Source organism: Ylistrum balloti, unplaced genomic scaffold (assembly GCF_031769215.1).
Source record: "Ylistrum balloti isolate Yb309-2 unplaced genomic scaffold, AGI_CSIRO_Ybal_v1 Utg369832, whole genome shotgun sequence".
Classification (NCBI taxonomy): Eukaryota; Metazoa; Mollusca; class Bivalvia; order Pectinida; family Pectinidae; genus Ylistrum; species Ylistrum balloti.
Genome location: NW_026781994.1, coordinates 136791 through 159939, shown reverse-complemented (window position 1 = coordinate 159939; position 23149 = coordinate 136791). Strand labels below are relative to the sequence as shown.

The window sequence follows — 23149 nt, the reverse complement described above, 5'->3', positions numbered from 1 at the left end:
ACAGATTTTATGCTATGAAGGGGAAAACTATATTTCCAACTACACAGAAGTGTAGAAGGATTGTGAAAGTATAAAAAAACAAGATTTGTCATGATTTTAAGGTTATGGTACTAAAACATTGAAGCTTTTAACTTGCATTAGACATAATTTCAGCAATAGCCAGCGAAACCGTTGTTATTTATGCGGCTTAAACATTGTCTTATACGTGTTTGCATTGTTATCAGACGTTATGGTTTTAAAGTACACATGCCAAATGACATTTTAAACTCTACACGTATATGACAGATAGGCAGTGTAGAGAAGATGAAGGTTTTATTATCGTGAACTAACGCCATTTAAGGCCAAAAAAAAACTTCTTATATCTATCTAATGAACGAGGGAGCGTCTCCTGCACTTAGTCCGTAATGTCACCGTAACGGTACCAGCAACTAAACCGGAAATCGGTTTCATTAAGAGGATTCACAAGAGTTCACTAAGTTGCTTCAAAACCAGAACAGGAAGATAGGCATATTTACCACGACAGAAACAATCTCACAAAATGAAACAAAATCTCAAAAATATCGTGATAACAAAAGGTGTTTTTGTCATGAAAATCAAGTCAAGTGCACCGAACCTGGTATGACAAGGCACGAATTCGACGTCAAAGTGTCTATAAGTAAGTATTTTGAAGCAATATTGGAAGAGTGTTTCTATGGAATAATATGCAATTATTGCATAAAGCTTACAAATCGATATCAGTTTCGGGTCCCCATTTTTATTTCATATTCGAAGTTAAAATAATCAGTGAATATAACCGTGAAATTATTCTATTTTTATGACTAAAGAATATATTACAAACGTAAATAAACGAAAATATGACTGCTGTGTTTGACATGATACAGCTGTTAAATAATGTCTTAACAGTGAATAATTTCACCAAATATAAAATCAACGCAACATAAGTATAAGATAAACATTCTTTGATTTTAAAGTGACTACTTCTCTCTACAATATGTTACATTAATTGAATCTCTATATATACCTGTATCTTCCTTATAACAAATTCCGTTATGAGGTGTAATACTATTAGTACATGACGGTCCTTGTTTCCTTTGTTTAGTTCTACAAGCATAATCCGAGCAAATAATGTTTGACGAGACATTGCGTCAAAAGTTCTAAAACAAGTACAAATTAATACCTTTTCATGGAACGCTACATCTTAATACATTCATTGAGGATGAGACGGATGAATCTCATGGGAGAACAATGTAAGATAATCTAATTTGTGAAATATGATGCAATTTGAATTCAGCTTTGGATTTCAACAATTTACAAAATTATTTTATTTTCAAAAGAATATATGTGTGCTACTATGCACGACATCAATGGAATCTACATGAGAAAACTTCTAACTCTATGTTATCATGATACTATGTTTTTTCTCTAAATGGACGATTCATTTGCTGAATTATCGGCTACACTGACCTCTGACCCTTACAGCTTTAAGACAAAAGGTTCTGGTTTAAGAAAGACAATACACGTATATTGTAATAGGTTACACGGATGGTTTTAATTTGTGCGTTCTGATTACTTTTCCAAAAACACTTTAACAGTCGTTTTACTTTAACAAAGTGTTTATCCATCAATGTCCTGTTTTCCTTGTAACCGGAATTTTCGTTTACTGGAATAATCTTTATATCTTTTTAACTTGACTATGAAAACAAGATGATTGACCGCTCGTTAAATGTGTGACACTTTCAATGACCTATATCTAATAATGGTACACTAATTGGACACTATCTTAACAAGTTCCAATTTAACTTGCATTATTAACGATGGAATAAGTTTAGTTGAATATTGATATATGTATCTAAAAAATCAGTTAATTGACCCACGGATGTCGAGCTGACAGATGTTCCAGAATATCAATAGGTTTTATAAACGAGCTCACATCAGTTTCATGTATAAGAGATTTGTGAAGTGAGTTTTGGAGGATAAGAATTAAAAGAAGTGAAGAGTTTCATAAATCTCATTTGAAATGTAAAGGAATGTTAGATTCTGTTTATCACGTAAGATAGATATACAAGCAAACATTTATGAAAACAGCTTTTTATCAAACTGAAACAAAACTTTGATATATTGACTTTATATATGTTTCTAACACGATCGCTGTACGAGTGATTTCCTGGGGCGTACACATGTTGTAACTAAATAATTGTGAGACTACGGGTGATATTTAAACATATCGAACTTGATATCGCACATATCACTATAAAGAAATCGATAGCGAAAAAATCGATAATGCATTAGCGATAACATGAAACGATAACTATAACTTATATCTGAAACAGAAACTGAAGAGCAGCAATTACGTCATAACACAATATATCGACAGAGGACTAAAATGTACATAATGTGTCTTGTTTTCAGGATTTCTGTTTTTTTAGGGATGCGACGTCGATAATGGTTATATAATGAAAAAAGGTGTCAATATTTGGCTACATTGAGGCTATGAAGGGTAACGATATATCAGTACATGAAGGATATAGGACATGTCAGATATAGAATGCACAAATAAAACAGATTTTCAGACAATTAGGTCTAAATTGTTTCGGAATAGATGCATACATGTACTAACAATTAAAACACATTAGGCCCTTGTTTATAATTTCTGGAATGGATAATTTTTGTATATCAATTTAAATCAATATATGAATCTCTAGTGTATGATAATGATACGATACTTAGGCATTCATTTAAAAGTTTGAGTTTTAATCCTGATTATCAGGGTCATTATCAAAGTTTAGATTTTACCCAGTTTATTACGGTGATATTTAAGTCTGGTTTTAACCCAGATTATCAGAGTCATATCAAAGTTTGGATTTTTAACCAAGTCATCACGGTCATATAAAAGTTTGCACCAAAGCAAGAATCTATCCGAGCTTTTATGACTATAGGTGATAGAGGCTTTGCTTCAATGTTTTTAGCTCTGTGGCGATGTCAGGGGAATCAATGTAACATGTTCGGGTAAGTGATGGAATCAACTCGTCAGTCTAATAAATTAACGTAAGTTATATACTACAGGATTCCATAGGTGTACCATAATAAGATACTAAAAAAACTGAATGGCGTTGTCAAAAACATTATATACCATAAACTGTATTATTTTCTTTTTAACGGTATTTTCGTTTCGCGTTCTAAATTTCAAATTTCATGAAGTAAATACATGTTTGATGAACATAAGTTTCAGAAATACTACAACTGTGTGTTAATCGTGGAATCTACAGATACAAAAGTAGTAAGACTGACCTGTATTATCAAACAATGTAATGAATTGACATTCGATTTCTATCCCGATAATAGGTTTATGATATAGTAACATATAATGGCATATTAAAGATTACATACAGCATTTATATTTGAAATAAATATGTACAGAGTGCGGATTAAAAAACATGGCGAGTTAATTCAACAATTAGGCCAATTAATGAAAATATTTGACGTCATAATGTACATAAGTCATATTATAATATATTATACATGATATATTACATTAATTATATATCACAACACTGAATTTATTATCATCAAGCTGCAATATAATACAGTAAGGGTCAATTTTATGGTGTTCGGTCGCATTTTAACAATCGGGAGCATTTTGTAATACCTCGATTACTGTAATCACCATAAACATGCATTGTTTGGGTATAATTTATATACATCCTTGGCTCAAACATTGGTAAAAGTGGAATTTAAAGAAATGAAAGAGTAATCATACAGCATTTAAAAAAAATCATATATTCAAAACATTCAATTTTATTATAAGGGGATATGTGTGGAGGTTGACATAATATGGCTATGTAACACAATCATTAACGCTTTAGTTTACGTGGCTAGTTGTTGTCCGAAGTCTTAACCTCGGTAGGTGAAACGTTTATACAAAAGTAAAGAAAGCAGCTTGTCAGTGTAGAAAGAGATACATATATATTACCTACACGTGTCTGTAATTGTCATGGCTTAAAGCAAAAGTACAATTTTAGTAATAAGATGACATTCAAAGATTTTTGTGATTTCACAATGAAATCAATACTTTTAAAATATACCATGTTGATACATCAGAATGGAGTCCTCCGTATTCTGTTTAAGACAATATCTGTTTAATGGAGCTGATTTGATATTTTAGAATGGCAAAAGCGTGATAATGTGCCATACATGTCACCGGTATATGGTTTCTCACTTGTCCGAGTATCCGTATAATGACGTCATAATAAATCCATACTTGCACGAGTATCCGTATAGTGACGTCATAATAGATTCATATTTATCCGAATATCCGTATTATGACGTCATACTAAATTCACACTTGTCCGAGTATCCGTGTAATGACGTCATCGTAAATTCACACTTGTCCGAGTATCCGTGTAATGACGTCATAATAAAAGAATTAACATTGCCATCAACACCAAGGGCAACTCCACAAAGTATAATAAAACTAGTTTGTTATAGAAGTCCAATTCGTTACGTTACGTGAAGCAACGTTCATTCATTTTGTAAGATTCCATTCATACAGGTGACACTTGTAAACAATTAATAAAACAGGTTTTTAATGAATGGATTTAACACTCGATATGTTGATTATATAAATAACTCATATATTCTTACAACCATTACAACTTGTCGTCCTGATTTCGTAAACACATACACTTGTTTCTCTCGACAACAGTTTAGAAGTTGTAATGTTTAAATTATTAATAGACACAGACATTTTAAGGGGCAGCAGCTTTCGTCTCTCTTCACTGTATGAAACCATTGCTATAATACAACAACAGCGCATTCGTTGACAGAATCAGAAATATCATTAAGATTAGCAACAATCAAATCTAATCGAAATACACAATTTAATAACACGCAAAGTAGCACTATTATCATGTAAAATCATACACAAAGTAGTTTGTGAATCACTTATGTTTTCCGTGTCCTTAGATGTCATGATGCAGGTAGAAAAATGTAAATATTAAGATAAATCAATTTTCCTTGGAAACATAATCTAGATTACATATACACTACCATGGTTACAATGCCATTAAGTAATAACAGGAGACGATAACGTTAACATAGGTTTGCTCAGCCTTTTAAAACTATGTTCACGAAATATCAATATATCACAAAACGTCATTGTAACCATTTTGAATGTTAAAAAAATATTCTAGGAAACGAGATAAAATCTTGTAATACAGTGATAACCATTATTTTATTAAGATACATCCGTGGAAAGTAGCAACTCATCATAAAAAAACATGAGATACGTTTCTTCATTTTTTCCTCTATTCTAAACCTAAGTTGAGAGTTCAATATTTGAGCGATACACACTCAATGATATAAAATAAATGAAACAAATTTGAAATGAACACCACAAAGAGATTTGACAACAGCCAAAAAGCACGTGATTGACATTGTTGTAAAATGTTAGCATTTCCTTTATATATCCGCTTCCATTTGTTGTTCTTCATTGTTGTTCATCGCTGTAATTTCATCACATGATAAGTCGTCGAAGCTATCGTTGAATACGTCATTAAAAGTTGTCTGCGTCATTTGGGTGTTTGGAGGAGCCACCGGAACTGGGTTGGTAAACATTCCTCCATTCGGAAGTGGTAGTGGAAAGCTTCCGAATGAATTTTGGCGGTCATAACAGGGGCGTGAAGACAGTGAAGGTTTGTTGCTGGCACAGGACGCCCCCTTACGGACATTTTTATGTGGCTGAAGTAGCACTATGTACATTTTTGGTGCAAACAAACACACCAGCGCGACCGTGGCACTAATGCTCACACACATACAAAGGGAGGTAACTTCAATCTGAAACAAAAATAAACGTATTTTATTCTATATAAAACGTGTGAAAAAAAATAATGTAAGACATAGCAGTAATGGCCTCTTTGGAGGCGGAACAAACACATCTTTATAGAAATGGATTTAATATGTTATATATTATCATTACACAAACAACAATCACCTCTTAGGACCCAGTTTGAAAATATGATTACAGTTCATTATGTAGCCTTATGGTGGTATGCACACATTGACGTCACCTGCAGTTACTTGTTTAAACAAAGATAATTGCCGGATGTATTCAGTATAATTCACACAAGATATGTTTATGACAGCCAAATGTTGTCAGTTGTGAGGTAAAAATCAGGTGAAATGGTGCTTAGGACTATTCGAAATTATACAGTTAGGGGGTGTCTTAAAACTGAGACAACCACTACAAAGATATCCAGCGATTTTAGCGAGGTTTGCCTTAATGTCTTAAAGGCTTAAAGCCTCTAATGGAGGGTTGAAATATTTGGGAGATCAGTACGCCGTGTATAATGACACATACTGATGTATGCCTATGTTGTACTGTTGTTACTCCGTTTGTATCGACGTTTTCTCATTAATAACAACTATCTTGAAATCAAACCCTTTGATCATGATGGAAACAGATACCTCTTTTATATCTTACAATGAAGATTTAATTATCCAGTATAATTTTATCTTCAATTACAAAAAGAGCATGTTGTTTCCAATAAATTTAAGAGCTCTTGTTATCAAATGAATGAGAATCTGTGAGTCCGAACCTACAGCATTACTTGACAAGGGATGTTGCAGTTTTGTTGTCCTAAATTCATTGTATTTTGTATTGAAAGGTGTTCCTGCGTATCATAAAGAATTTCCCTCGCCTAGCAATATTTCGTTTTAAATATACAAAATGATAAAGACAAAGAACAGACATTGACAACAGATAAAATATATTCAATACTTCCTTGGTATGTAATTTTAGTGTACGAATTTCCATACATACCGCATTACCAAGATATATATATTAATTAAGATCAGTTTGATTTATAAGCAAACACGAGTTTCACCTCAGTTTGCAGATCAATGACCAACTAAAGCGCAAGCATATATGTACTTCAGATGTTACAAAGGTGTGTTTAATATCACAACACCCAACTATTTGCTTGTTATCTGCGGTGAGATTAACAAATCAGTTGTTACTATCAAGATCACCTTGTCAGAAAGGCCATTTTATCCAATCCTGAGATGGTCTAAATCACAGGATTAATTTTCACTCTGATATATTCTTAACAACACGAGATAAATCAACAGATATTATCTTACACAAATTAGTTAGATATTTTTTTAGCTTTTGTTGCTAATGTCTTAAAATAGATATAATATATTTGCTACGCTTATACACTATACTAAATAAAGACATCATTAGATGATTGAAACATATCGATACTAGTTAATGTATATGGGATATTCTGCTTTTAAGCATGAGAGACTTGGATTCATCTTTTCCATAACACGCAATCGGAATGTTCGCTCTGCTTGTGATTAAGCCATTGGTTTAATTCTAATATCTGGAAACATTGCCAATATTGGAAATTAAGTTGCTATTTGTTAATATTGATAGACCTCTGACAGAACCTAACAGTATTCCGAGATTCCATGAATATACGTGCTAATTATCTTGTGTCGATTTTACATGGTGGCTACTCAAGCAGAAATGTCTACTCGCGGATCAATATACCTCGTTTATTACCGTTCTTATCAGAGGTATTCAGAAAGAAAAACATAATCCTATGTAAAAAGCCTCATCGCTGACATTAACAAACAACAGCATATAAGGAAATGGCGTATCCTTTTTTAACTAAAAGATTTCAAATTTACGACCAGGTATCTTGTTATTCCAAATTAGTATCATAACATTCTTAGTCATTGTCTAATATCATATTATAGGATTTCATTGTACTTTGGGATGAGAAGGTTGGTAAGAAAGACATTTTAACATCATGGGGAGATCAAAGCTTTTAAAATGTATCAAGATGTTGGCAGGACATTAAATAAAGGCAACAAAAAAGAGATCAGAGACTGCTCAGTGGTTAGCAGGAGGTGATATAGACTTCAAATTACCTGAGTGGAAATAGCAAACGTCAGCACAATATAATCACTTCACGAGATATTGACAAACGATGCTAGACCGTCGACACAATCACGCAAATATGATACACTGGCAGGTCAACGGATTTTTCATTCCAATTTTAAATATGAATAAAATAATTTATGCCGGTACATCTGACAGGTACAAAAGGAAAAATACCAGGTGTTCCAAAGGGGTAAGCATCGCCTGTATCATCGACGACACCCGCCATCTAAACTTGGTCAATCCAAGAAAGTGAAAAAAAGGGATTTTGCGGAAGACCATACACTTCCTTCAGTATTTCTGTATGAACTTATGATGTCATTCTCTAGTTAAACAGTCAACACTGTTTGACGCTATATACAACACTATTTGACTTCTATGTAAAGATATGACGCTTTCACAGCATATTTTATATTTACAAAGACAAGACACCTCAGTTTTGTAAATAAGAAGCAATACATCCTGTTCAGACACTAAACCTAATTGGAATACACACTATGGATTTATATCATAATTTTTATATTATAAACACAATATGAAAATAATAGATGTATTTTGACCACTTGGCATACAGTATCTGGAGGATCAATAAAGATTTTACCTTCAAATTTCATAATTCTATAATAGGATAGGTCATTATGCTTTTAGAAAACTAATTAAAAGTGGTGTTACATACAATTTTTTTTATGATAATTTATTAATCTTCACAGAGATTTATAAATATTTGATCAATGATGCAGGAAAATTGCTATTTAATATAAATTCTGCTAATACTGCTTTCTTTCTTTGTGAAACTGAAGTAATGATCTGTTCATCAATATTAATAATCTCTATATCTCACACGTGAGAGTGATTTACATTTACCAAATTTGTAGGCGTTCTTTGAATAACGACAAAAATCAATCTATGTGGCAAATCAATAAGTAGCATATCGATTTGGAAAATCCCGAATCCCAGAGGCTTTTGTCATATCTATGGTACCTATGATAAAAAATTACGTCTTTCTATAAACCGAATCTTTACAACATTATTATTATTTTCATACAAAATTTCCCCATGATAGTAACAGTATCCTTTCATATCATTATAAAAGGTTACGTGATCAATAGAAGTTAAGATTGTGTCACTACGTCGACTTACAATTACATTAGATTTCCAGTCTGTGAAGCAGAACAAGCTTACTGTTGTAGAACACCTGATGTAATCTCCTTGAATTGGTCTAAGAGTATCTATGTAAATCTCTCATCTCTTTCCTTCTTCCTTCATTGTTTAGTCCACATTGCGCTTGATTTTGACAACATATTGACGTTCTACTGTTTGAAGTCAAATATTAATATAGTATCCGCAAACTTACCATGAAGAATGAACAAATACTTACTGTTAAAACTGTGACTGATGTAAATAGATATAATTTCTGTGATTGGTTAATATCATATGTGATAAAAAGCCCCCCGTCCTCCCTCCCCACCCCTCACCAAAAAAAAAAAAGTATCGAAATGAAAATTCCTATAGCTGTACAAAAAGCAAATACGAGGACAAGAAAAATGTTTGAAGAGTTAAACAATTGTAGGGGCTTCTGACAACATTGTTGTATAAAATGATTGATTCATAAAATGTAACCAGGTGAAGATTTCTTTTCTTTTTCAAGAAAATTGTTTCTATCACAATATACGATTGTTATTGAACTCTTGTGGTATCAACTGATTATTGAAAATTCTATAAGCATTGAATTGACTAAATGCGTTTTGCTGACTGACAGGTTGAACTTTGACCTGATTCGCTCTTTAAGCTCTTCTTGATATCAAATAGGGCAATACTAGCACACCTTTATTTTTTGTAATCATTTAACTTTGAAATACATTTCTATGAATTTATTGCCTCGAAGACAATAAACCCGTTGATAACTTGATATGACTTGCTATTCCTACAAATTAACAGCATTTTACTACAGGTTACATGCCATAACACCTTAACAGAACATATCTTGGTACAAAGAGGTTATTGCGGAATAGCTTTTTTAAGAGTGATAGAAACTTGTCGCACAATCTCATGGTTGTTGTGCATAGTATATTTCTTCCGCTCGCTCTTGTTATTTTTTAATGTTTCAAAAGCTAATGTTTTTGTGACTTTTGAAAAATAACTAATTCAGGTGAAATAAATACCATATGCAACAACGACTTGTTATCCACATAATTGGATTCCATTACAATATTTCGGCTATCTTTGTGATTGTTGAACGGTTGTTTCAAGATTTTGTTCTATACACTGTAATTTCACTTTTAAAGATTATCACATATATGCAAATTTATTTAAATGGAGACTGGATTTGAAATTCAAAGTATTAATAGAAGCTGCAATTATGGGTACACAAATTCGACACTGTCTGTTTTAAATAAACATCCAGGCTTGAATTTCGTTTTTCTCTTTTGCAGGATTAGTAACACAAATTCCAGCATCCAGACATAAACAGCCGAGAGTTCGTGTAGAAAATGAATCACCTACACTTAAATGCATATATCAACGTCTTTGGAAGCCATTTTGTGCCGTAATCTAGGAAATAAAACAAATTCAATACGGAGGAGAATGCCCGTTTCCATACAAATGTTGCACGTTGTCTCGTTTTCTTGCAGAAAATAAGTCTAAAACATTGTGGTTACGTAACGTCATGTGGAATCTTTTCGCATTTAAAATCCGTATATAATTGGTGACAAGGGAAGTAATTAAAATGTGACGAAATTAAAGTGTCAGGTGCCAGCAATGTGTTGGACTTTAAGTGGATTAACGCACATTAAACGGGTTACAGGATGAGGGATTGAACCTCTGGGATGAACAGCGATCTGCAACCTTTGTTAGGAGAACACATTCTCTCGGAGAAATTCTCATCTTTCAGTCACCTATAGGCAAGCGGTCTTATTAACTCACACTCAATCAAATCACTTGTAAATCTATTTAAATATATTTACTGGTATTTGGAAGGAAGTATTTGTTTATATTATTTTTTTAATTTGGAAATAGTCATTGAACGGATGATATCTTTATGCGGACAAGATAGCTGTAGAGCGTAGTAATGCTAGATAAAATATTGTTTTATCAATCAATTTGATTAATTTTTATCATTTCTCGTTTTCTATTTCCAACAAATTCGTCTTTACCAAATCATTTTAGAAGATATTTGCTGAAAAGAGGCAAAACAATGACATGGTGTAAATTGGTGATTAACGTTCCAATAAGAGTTCTCACTTCAATACTTGTGAACTATTGCATAAACTCAATTTATATAGAACATTATGAAATGCTGGTTTAGTTAACGAATGATTGACAAATCTCTCTCGTTGTTTAAATTACACTACTAGATAACTTAGATGTCATTTTAATCAATTTCAGATGACATTTATCTGATTTACAAAAGAAAATAAACATATTGTCATACAATCCATTAGCCATTTCAGAAGTGATCAAAGCGGCTTCTTGAAATGCAATTTTCGGAGGCTATCAAAATATTGATATTAATCATGTACTATAATTATCAAAAATATTTGTTTAAAAGGAAATTTGATTTCATTAGTCTGTTAAAACGTACGCTTCAAAAGATATCGTTAATCACCCGAGATAACAATTAACCGATACAAATTGTGCAAACGCGACATAATGTTAAGAACTATATATTTTTAAATACCTATGGTGTTGTTCCGCGTGCTGAGGATTCTCGTGTCACGGTTATTCTTACGTTTATATAATGTATTGGTTTTTGCAAAAATAACACGAGACGAAACAAAATGTTAGGGATTCATTGTGCTAAATAGGGAAATAAAACATAGAAGTAATTCAGAGCAACCAAAATGTCAATCTACACAACGGTATTCCCGAGGGCTTTCTTAAACGGTTTTATCGTTGATGCAAAGAGTTGATCATTGGGCTGTTTGGTTATGCGTCGCATTTGAAGGCTTTTTACTCTAAACATATTCTAAAACTCACATTAATCAATGAGCTCATATTAACCCATTATAAAGTTCGTAGGCTGTTCAGATTTAAAATTTCATATTGCTACGAACATGTGAAATAAAAATGAATTTTTGATAAATGAGTTTAGTGGTCTGAGGATTTAGATGATCAATCATTTCCTGAAGTTAAATATCGCAACGACGAAGATTTCCTATCACTACCCACATTCGGTCTCTATACAGGCACGAATGTAGGGAGTTCACAGATCAACCTCAAAGAGATTAAGCATTGCATGATTTTGGCATCTGACATTTAAACGAAAACATGTTTTGACACATTTTGCCGCTCTAAGTGACAATTTGATAGATATGTAATACATCAGAAAACGATTCATCGTTAGAACAAATATATATGTATACAAAAATAAAGGCGAAGAGCATATGTCCTGCAAAAAAGTTTTATCGTTAACGTGCCGATAAGCATATATATATCAGTACAACGAAGTGACAGCGCTCTCATTACTATCCAAAACAAATTGCTTTTTCCTAGCCTTCAGCTTTTATACTGTACAAACATGAACATTTTAAAGAAAATACGGGAAAAATCTCCCACCTTAAATACGATCTTCAATCAATGTCAAAGAAGTTATCAAATTTTATGTTCAAATGTAGGTTTAATCATATAAAGTATCATTTATCGGTACTTTGGCGATATAGATGTGTCTTGTTTGGAATTAAATTGATACATTTGATACACAGAATACAAATAAGCGAAAATCTGACTAGTTTTTATAGCTGCATTGTCGGAACAGGAAAAATTTATTTCAAATCTAAGTAACATGACTATATTTTATACCTAAAATTGAAGTTTACCACACAAAGAGTAGTAAATATTTTCTCGTAAATATTAGGACGTATTTGATCTGTTTTCTGTTTCAAAAAAGATCCTTTTGAAAAAGAAAACAGAATTTGAAAGAAAAAAGTAAACTATAATATTTTTATTTGTCCCTGCGGTGATAACATCGAAAATCGATGAAGAAAAAAAAAAAAAAAAGAGGTGTTATTCAGACAAATAAAGATTAACATAAGATCTAAGTGTATTTCAAATTCTAAGTACTGTGTATGACAAATTCGAATTAATACGAATACATGCTGTTATTAACATATCTCGCGTTATTTAGACATTTAAATTGTGTTACCAATAAATGTTTCCAAAAAGACCTAAAGAGGTAAAAAAAAATCCTTTTTTCTTCTCATTTTTGAGATCGCAGTTCCACATAGAGCTACAGTGTCAAAGCTACTACAAAAATATATGCCTTATTATGCCAATGAAATAAGAGACATGCTTACCTTGAAGTCACTACTCGCCCCAAAGTAGATTGGAATGAAGGCAAGCCAGACGATGCAAGTGCTGTACATGGTAAATGCTATACATTTAGCTTCATTATAATTTTGCGGAATCTTGCGTGTTTTTATCCCGTACACGGTACAAATGATGATTAAAAGTATATTGTACATCAATGATACGATGATGGCGATTTGGCTGGCTCTGCACTTGAGAACTAAGAAAGTACTTTGTTGAAAATCATACGTAGTCGCTGGTTTTTCAAAGCCGAGCCACGTCAGTCCTCCTACAATCTGTACAGACACCATACTCATACATATAAAAATCTGTGATCTAGGGCTTGTATATGATGGTCGTTTGACCATTGCTTTGATACCGTTGTTAAAAATTCTATATATCCTGTTAGTTTTCGTCAACATGGCAGCGTATATAAGACACAGCGACACTCCTAATCCAAGTCTCCGTAATGTACAAAGAACTATGGAAGGTCGGATCAGCATGATCAAGGAGGTTCCATAAGCCATGGAAATCCCAATTAAAAGAACATAGCATAGCTCCCGACCTGACGCCATGATAACTGGTGTAGAGTTGTAACGAATAAACACAGCAACCACTAGGATAGTACACACGATTCCAAAACTCGAAAACACAATGGGAAGAATCACCCACAAGCTGTCCCATTCGAGATGTAATACCGGAAGTCGAACGCACGTGGTTTTATTCACATTCGGGTGAAATCCTTCCGGACATTCCGTACATGTGAATTCATCTTCAAGATATTCGTTGTCCGCACATTGAATGCATGCCCAGCAGCAGCTCTCACCCTTTTCAAGTTTAGTGGAGCCAAATGGACACGGATCACTGCAAACGGATTTCGGAAGTTCACCTGTTTCCTTGCTCCACTTGATCAGACTAGTATTGAGTTTAAGACTAAAAAAAAGAAAGAAATTAAACAACAACATACTGAAAGCTGCTAACTCATCAAGTAATAATATGAGCTAGGCCAATACAAGGTCAACTGTATGCCAATTAGTTTTATCAAATAACCATAACAGCAAAAAAAAAATAATAATAAAAATCGTGGGATTTTTACAACGTTACAGTAGTTGTAATGTATTACTTTGGATGGATTTCAAGCAAAATATGGAATAATTAATCTTTTGTTTCACGTAAAAGAAGGACAGCTAAATTAGATTAACGAACTATCAACAAATGTATAGCATGAATTGTATTGAATAGTTATTATAATGAGAAAATAAAGTATTTGATTTGAGTTGGTAATGTATAACGGTTATTTCTTTTTTTAAAAAATCACTTAAGTATTATATACATATTGACCGATTGATACCAGTAGATAATAAATAACAACACAAATAAATTAACTGACACGGGCAAGTCTTCCAGTGTCAGATCCCATATCATCTTGTTCGATCATAACAGTCACCTATTACGTTGTCTTGTAAGCATTATTCCATCGACAATACTTTATAAAAAGTTGATTTTAAACATATCTTAAAACACACCATGACAAGTCGTAAGATGTTCTTGATCTAGTTTAACAGTGGGTATTTACAGCTATGTATATGGGTCTTTAAAACAATTAAAATGCCTCGCCCTCATTTTCCCAGAAGCACATAAAGGAGCTATGTGAACATGGTTTTGTGTCGATTCTCATGTCACATGTTTTGCTTCTAGTAGCGTCATATACCAATACGAATGTTTAATGGATAGCAGAAAGGACAAAAATTAATTGCTCCTTTCAAAGAAACTTCAGCAAAGGAATCAGAAAAAATAAATGAGAGTGTGATGATAGAGGACTACAATGTTTAAATTTATAGAGCAAAAACCCAGGTGTACCGGAAGGATAGGCGTCTTTTGCTTCATCTTGATCTATTGAAGCACGTAGTATGACGTTCCCGAATATGGACAATGTAAACCATCCGTTATGCCAAAGAGCATCACCAACAGATCCAATTAAAACCAAAACAAAAAGAAAATGTATCATTTCTAACCATCCTTTCGTCATTTAGTTATTCATTTTGTCCCATTTGCACGTTAGCAAATGCAAATATAATTTACTTTTGCTAGAACCTCTTCTTGCAATGTCAAACACCATGGATTGTGCAGAATGGGCTATTGATTTGGCGTTTTAAAGAGGTAAAGTGAGGTAATTTAGAAATTTCTGTAATAAAAATATTCAGGAACGTTATAAAATTCACCAGTAATTAAGTAACTGAGATTACTCTTTATAGTAAACCAAAACCTGAAAAAATATCTGTTATACCTTCATTCATGGATATGTCAATTACCAGATATGTGCAATATTCATTTCAGCATAATATGATATGATCTGATTTAGGTATGCTGTTAATTGCAATTTAGTTCTAGGATCTTACTAAAGGATTCCCTAATATAATCACGACAGTTTCCTTATACAACTTCCAACGAAATTTCTTTCTTTTCCATAGGAAGCTTCATACGTTTTCTCTCCGGATTTTGTAATCATTCAAATATATGCAAATGGATAAGAATTGGGTTCGTCATGGCGAGATCTTTACTGTCATGGTTCGCGAACAAATCGTGGATGTTTTCATTCTGGTCTGTGTGAGGGCAGACTTGACAATTCTTCCGGTATCGCTACATCACTTGGTAAACAAAGTATGACAGCTGCTCATCTCTGCCGATCTAAATTTGTCAGATATTCAGAATCGGTGAGAAGTACGTATGAAAGAAACTATTGTGTTTTGCGTGGCCAAGATTGTCCACGTCGATGGCCGGACTGATCGCGCCGTTGACCAATACTCATTCTGTATATTAATCAGACGTTTTCAGTGTAAAGTTTGGTCAGCTTTAGACATATATTTTTTTTACATTTTCTTTCGCTATTTTTGAGTGGGCAACTTTTTTCCTTGTAAACGATTTCAATATTTCAAAAGTGCAGCTGATTTCTTTGAAATCTGTTTTGTTTGGGTGAAATTGGTAGCGACTTATCAGACTGTTGTTGGAGGAACAACTGACAACCTGAAGTGCTGCTAGCTATCAAATGTTACAGCTTGCGCTTGGCTTTCATCTCTCTAGTAAGCAAGAAGATTTTGTTTGTTGAAGAATATTGAATGTCCGTCGACCAAATTTGTCCTCAAATATGATTGACTAACATCGTGGAATTTATATCCAAGATGACGCAAGCTATTTACAGTCTTTGTGGGAGTGAGTGGAAGTCTTCTGTAAACTTCTATCATACAATCTGCTCACACAAAAGCCAAAGAAATGGACATTGGCAGCTTTTATTATTGAATACCTCTGAAAGTTTATTGTCTTAATATCTATGTCTGTAAATTGCATCTTACTTCATTGGAATGAGAAATGTGATACATAGTATGATAATTTTCATTTGTGACATTGTCTCATGAATGTGTTGTATGTAGGTAAGATAGATACCAATGGTGCATTTTGGGTTAATTGACACCTTTGTGTGTGTGTTTTTTTCTTATTCTATTTTGCGTCGTTTTTTATTTCTGTCTCTTGTTTATTGTTATTGTTTTGTTATTTTGTTTGTTTTATTATATAAGAGGGTGAGGGGATGTGTTGTTCTTGTTTCTTTCTCCAAAAATTCTATGTAAAGCAAGTGGAACACAAATATCGGCTTTCCAAAACCTACTCAAAGTGATCGTCCAATGTATGTCTTGTACGCCATTTTGTATGTATATATAAAACACATGATTTTACGCAAAAATAAATTTACTGTCTATGTATAGTATGGAACAAAACAAAATGACAGGAAACTCAAGAGCGGTAAGTGTTTAGAATTAATTGTCAGAAAAAAACATAACAAGGTTCTGTGCAGACATTCCCAAAAATCTGTGTTTTTTAAAAAATAGGAATGTCTTCCATGACGTTGTAACTGAAATGAACCACTTTATGGATTGCATTATAGAATTGACTAATTATTAGACACATGTTAATTGGCAAGGGTTAGGGATAGGGTAACGTCGATATGATTGATCCAAACCAACGATACTTTTTAATAACGAACAACATGTGATAATTATAGCTTGAATGATATTTGCGACTGACTCTTATCTGAGAATATGAAAAAAAAAACCTGACCGCCAGATTAACAATAGAATGGCCACAGTTGATTAACGGCCAATACCCAAAGGTGGTTTGCCTACTCAATTCATGCTACAAACTACATATTCCTGTAAGGTTATCCTAATGAAAAAGGCTAAAAACAATTTAGTATAGAAAAAACAGCAAATTGATTTCTTCCTTATAATGAGGTTGTTGGTAGGTCTGATTAACAGGAAATAAATAAACAAGTATACCTATATAATCCGGCCCTTCTGACAGTCTAGTTATTAACTATAAATTGACTCTGTACATACACATGTTTATACACCAGTCTCGAGAAACAAACATTAGACAGAATAAAAAAATAGCTCCTGGCAGACAGACAACACATGCTCAATATCATGTAATAGTTTAATTTAGAAACAATCGTTAAAGAGGTATACACTAAGGGACGTAAGGATGATGTCAAACAAATAGGTCTGTATCGTCTGCACTGATTATTTTGTAAACATTTCCCAATTCCAATTTATGTATTACAAGGCAATGCATAGTCCTGTGTTGAAATGTCTGTCAAAACATAGCAAACCGTATTGGATTTTAGTTGCAGTACATATGCAACTCAACGTAAATCATTTAATGATTAAAAATAGTTTAAGGAGTTCATCTTTGAGAGCAAACACTTGCCAAAGCCTTGTTGTCGTTCCATCAATGAACGTATATCACACTTGGTGTCTACAGGGTTAAATTGTGTTAGTTCATCAAGAGTATATGTAATAAATAATTAGAAAGGCACACGCATATCTGTATTAATATCACTTTTGCTGTCGTCAACATGCGCTCATTGAATATAAAGTTAGATGCATTTGATGCTCGTTAGTATGTCAGGTGGTTCCATTGTTGCTAATTGTTATTGTCCCATTTCTTAGTTATCATTAAGTCACCCCACTAAGCATACGTGATCAGTATTCTGCCTATTAGTGCACCTAACCTTTGCTCATGTCTTACTTTCAAGAAAGCCGCCGTTGGACGGATAGTGGGGTGTCTTCCGCTATCGTCCATAATTGCAATTCTAGTTCTTTTAAAAGAGATATATACCCATTTTGTGACTTAATCACATATACAATTAGTAAAAATATAATTGCAAGCAGTTGTTTTCTCCTTCTAGGACTTTCCAAGTACGTTTAGAGCAATAGAAGGACAATAACAGTGACATTTGACGGCGAAGAGTTTTGAGATAGGGTCAATTTACAGCAGGCACTGGTGTGAAGTATGTATCGACCTACATGGCTTTTCCATTCGTTTTGGTGGGGTATCAGTTCTACGATTGCTTATCTAACAACGTGGACCTGCAAGTCTGATCGTCTCCTTTAAGTCCATATTCTACTCAACTTGTCTTCGATCATTTAAAGACTTCCTTCACAGAAAAGTTTTATCTCCGGAATCAATGAGAACGTTTGCTAATGAATCGTTGGTGTTTTAAATGCTACTCATTACCTGTAACATGTTTACATACCTGTCTGTCCAATCTCCAATCAAAACATACTCGAAGCGTCCGTCGTCCCGGGCTTGGTATTGATAAATGTCATACTTCCCAAGACCGTCTCCCTTCTCGTTAAAACGAACAGTGTCTCCGCTTATGCCTTTTTCATAGAAGAATGTTTTTAATCAGTAATCATTAATGTAATTCAACATGTATCAATTACACTTTGTCAATAATATATATACATTGTTCAATATCCTATGACGTTAAAGATTTGTTAAGTACATACTTATACAGATTTATGTTTCCAATCAGAATAACAATGTTATATTTATTATTATAATAATATATAAAATATGATATTAATAGCCGACGATACATAAATGATACATAAGAAATCATTATTGTCTTCCTATTGATACTTGTACAATGTCATATCCTACAAGCAAGTCTTATTATGTAATTGTAACCTGATTATTTATCCACTGTAATAATTATATATATATATATATATATATATATATATATATAATGCTGTATGTTATATCGACGGTATGGTCCAATATTGATTCTGGATCCTTATAAACAAATGTGCGTTGGATGCGTATAATTGGAATCGATATATGATCAATGACGTAATAACGACAGTACGGTCAAGCGAAGTGTCAAATTTTCGAGGCAATTTGCCCCTTTATCAAGACGCAAATATTATATAAATTACATCAGATACATAAAACTTAAATCGAGAGCGGTAGTCTTAATTTAAGTGTCTCAATAATCCCTTCGGACGATGAACGCCAAAGGCCTTTTATAAAGGACATAAATGTCCTAAATTGTATTAAAGATGATGATCAAAAAATTAAAAATGTTTTATATAAATCTAGGTATGTTTTTAACTGTAGACACTGAGTGTATATGTGACCGCAACGAAACAATTGCATGTCACACTCCGAGGGAAGTAGTCTACCGGCACATGTCGGCCACTCTCTAAACAAGGAATTGTTTCATTGAATATGTAAGAAAATTTATGATAAAAATATCATAAATGTAGTAGTAGTTACAATAAATGTGTTTTGACAAATATCACCTGTTAAATACACATTATATATATATATATATATTTACAATGTTATTTTGGAGTTGGTCAAATAGACCATAATTCGTATAATATATCTATATTTATATATGGAAAAGTGCAATCTGCGAAAAAACATGACCACAAATATTAGTCCGTTTTCAACACATGTCGTGAAAGCTTGACTTTTTTATGCCTTATTCTTCCATCATAAGTGATTTTTTCTCAGTGAATATTCCGAAATCAAATTTCGTAATGATTCCAATTAACCAGAATAATAATCAATAAAATCATTTAACAAATGCCCTATCACTATAACTGGCTAATTATAGAAGCCAGCCGAGTTTCCGTAAACATAATAATAAAAAACGGATCATTACCAGTCACGACATAACGTGAGTATAAATCAATTGGACAGGTAAGATATTTAATTAGAGTTACAAAACAGGAGCACGTGATGATAGAACAGCTTTAATGTACCGCCGACACAGACGGTTTCAGTAGGCATTATACGGTGACATATAGTTCAAATAATATCATACAATCCCTGTTATATATTTTAAATGTGCTCCCACTATCATTCTTTGACAAAATCCTATTTTTGATTCATACAACAGTGAATCAACATCAGCACGGAATATTAAGATAGTTCGTATCTTAACTGACCACTGCTTAAATTGTTTTGTCTTTAAAAAAGGCAACACTGAATGAATCATGACGAAATATAAACTAATTAATTCTTCACTACACGTGTACGTGTAGTAAGAACTTTTTCTGAAAACGTACATTCACAATTTAACTGTCAATAGTAATGGTGTATATGCTCAATATCCGTTTATTTTCCTAAATAAAGCAGATATTGCTAAAAAAATAAGCTTTTTAATGTAAATGAATCGGACCTGACCTACGTGGACAATTTTCCCATTTGATGTGATATAGAAAAGCAATGGCGTTGCCATTCCACCTACAGAAACGCTGAACACAAAGCCAAGATACTAAAACTGTTGAAATAGGTAATGGTATATAGAAAAAAGTATTAACCATATTATCAGTATTATTCTTTTCTTACAACAACAGTAATGATAGTAACTATTTATAGAGAACAAATGACAATATTCTTTCCCATTTTGCTGTCAAGGGTATATATCATTACAGCAGTAAAGATATAGAAATCAATGACGCATTCCACACCACCTGTCTAAGACGGAGTGGATTTGTATATGAACTATCAACGACAGACTACGCCAAGAGGACAAATACTCATGAAAAGGAAATGAAGTACTTGAGAGACATCCCGAGTCAACAGATATAAATTCATGTTATGACGACTATCGAAAACAGATCATTGTATTGCAATTAACTAGTTTTGAAAGCACGGATTTACGGACAAATAAATATCGCCCTACACAGGATAAGGGATATTATATGTAGGACTTCGATATGAACGTTACGTGTCTGATACAGCAGAGAATGTGATCCTTATTGCTCAATATGGGAAAGCAATATTCCTGACATCAGCAAGAATTTCTGCTTTGCAACTCACACGAAGAAGCACTTATTCCTGATACAGGAGCGAATTTCTCTCTCTCTCTTGTAACTCACATGGAAAGCAACATTCTTGATATAGGTGATAAGTTCCCTGCTTTGTAATTCATATGGGAAAGTAACATTCAGGATACAGGAGAGAATTCCCCTGCCTTGTAATTCACATAGAAAAGTAGGCAAGAATATACTTGAAGTAGCATTCCAATTACAGACGAGAAGTTCCCTGCCTTCTTATTTACCTGGGAAAGTGACAAATATCGGTGATAACTTCCCTACTTATGAACTCATCATTGTCATTCTTGATGTCGGCAAGAATTTCTTTGTCTCCCATGGAAAAGTAGTATTAATAAATTTTATAATAATCCTTCATTATAACCGATCAGGTAAACTCCCTGATGTAAACCAGCATATCTTCGGCTTGTTCATGTATCTCACCTGTGAAAGTAACATGTTCTACGGTAAGTTCTTTGGCTTATTACTTACCTTGAAAAGTAACATTCCTGATGTAGGCAAGAATTTCCTTTCCTGATAAGTTACAATGTTTGTATTGTCCTTTACATTTATCTGCCAGTAGCTCATGTAGCGCATATGCCAATGCGTATACAGAGTCTATGACAAATTGTACAAGTCCCTCCTGCTCGTAACCAACACTTAGGCTTCGGAGGTTTTCTTTGCCTGCGAAAATGCAAATCACCTGTAGCTACTTTTGTGCGTATTCATACAGCGTTATCTTGGAAAACAAAATGCAGCTAATATAAGTAATTCAAGATATCGCTTCTGACAAATATTCCTTTTTAAGCTAATCCCTAATTACAAAGTCATCAAACAATACATATGAGGTTTTGACGTCTCAGATAAATAAGATGACATTATATGATATATTTTAATACATTTTAGTTTAATTTCTTCAGGTAATATTCAAAAGGTTTCAAAGAGATACACAAGTAATTATCTTCTTTCCATTTTCAATATAAATCTAGCATCTCCCATTAAAAGATAAAATTATCAAACAGCTGAGAGTTGTTGTCCTTCTTTTACTTTGTAGCATTGTTGGGAACATAAGATATTGAATTTGCTCAAATTCACTATTTTGTTAAAAAACAAATTGGAGGAAAATAATTATTCTCCAGTTTTCATGAAAACTTTAAAAACCCTGGAAGATCGTTTTAAATTTGACCTTGACATTTAAGCATGTCTTATATTGAATTGGATTGAAAACGAATAATTTATAGAGAAAAGTCTAATCGTGGTCTATGCCATGGTATTTGAAACTGAAACTACTTTTATTTGTTCAACTATGCATTAACTGATTTAGTTTTACAATACTAACAAAGGTTATTTTAAAAGTATATTCGATGAAATAAAGGTTGTGCGTACCAGAACAGCGTTTCCTCGTCTTGGAATCTCGGCTGATGCTACAGTTGAAAATTGTTTCCCAGTATTCAGCAAACCAAGGATTTTTTTTATTGTGTTTGGGGGAAAGGTTCAAGAAATAGTCATCAAATTCTACAAGATAATAAACCATAATGTTATTAATAAATTCCTATAATCTATTGGCGAAATTCCAATGTATCAGAAATACCAACGTATTTTATATAAACTAACAAGTTTTGTTCAGAACGACCAATGTAGTTTACACAAACTAATAATTTTGTTCAGAACGACCAACTTATTTTATATCAACTGTTTTGTTCAGAATGTGAGAAAGATGTAATTTTTACTATAGTTTTACTTAACCTAATCATGA

At 33.0% G+C, this 23149-nt stretch overlaps 1 protein-coding gene across 1 annotated transcript in view; it reads right to left on the bottom strand.

The window, feature by feature from the left end:
* Positions 1-5457: 5457 nt before the first annotated feature.
* The window catches only part of LOC132545242 (metabotropic glutamate receptor 8-like), a 100506-nt gene continuing 82814 nt past the window's right edge, over positions 5458-23149 (bottom strand). The window contains exons 4-8 of the mRNA XM_060208918.1: positions 22780-22908; positions 21886-22077; positions 18816-18942; positions 13237-14161; positions 5458-5832 (exon numbers count right to left, since the gene is read on the bottom strand). Coding sequence (XP_060064901.1) covers positions 5458-5832; positions 13237-14161; positions 18816-18942; positions 21886-22077; positions 22780-22908 — 1748 coding nt within the window. The remainder of the gene's footprint in view (positions 5833-13236; positions 14162-18815; positions 18943-21885; positions 22078-22779; positions 22909-23149) is intronic.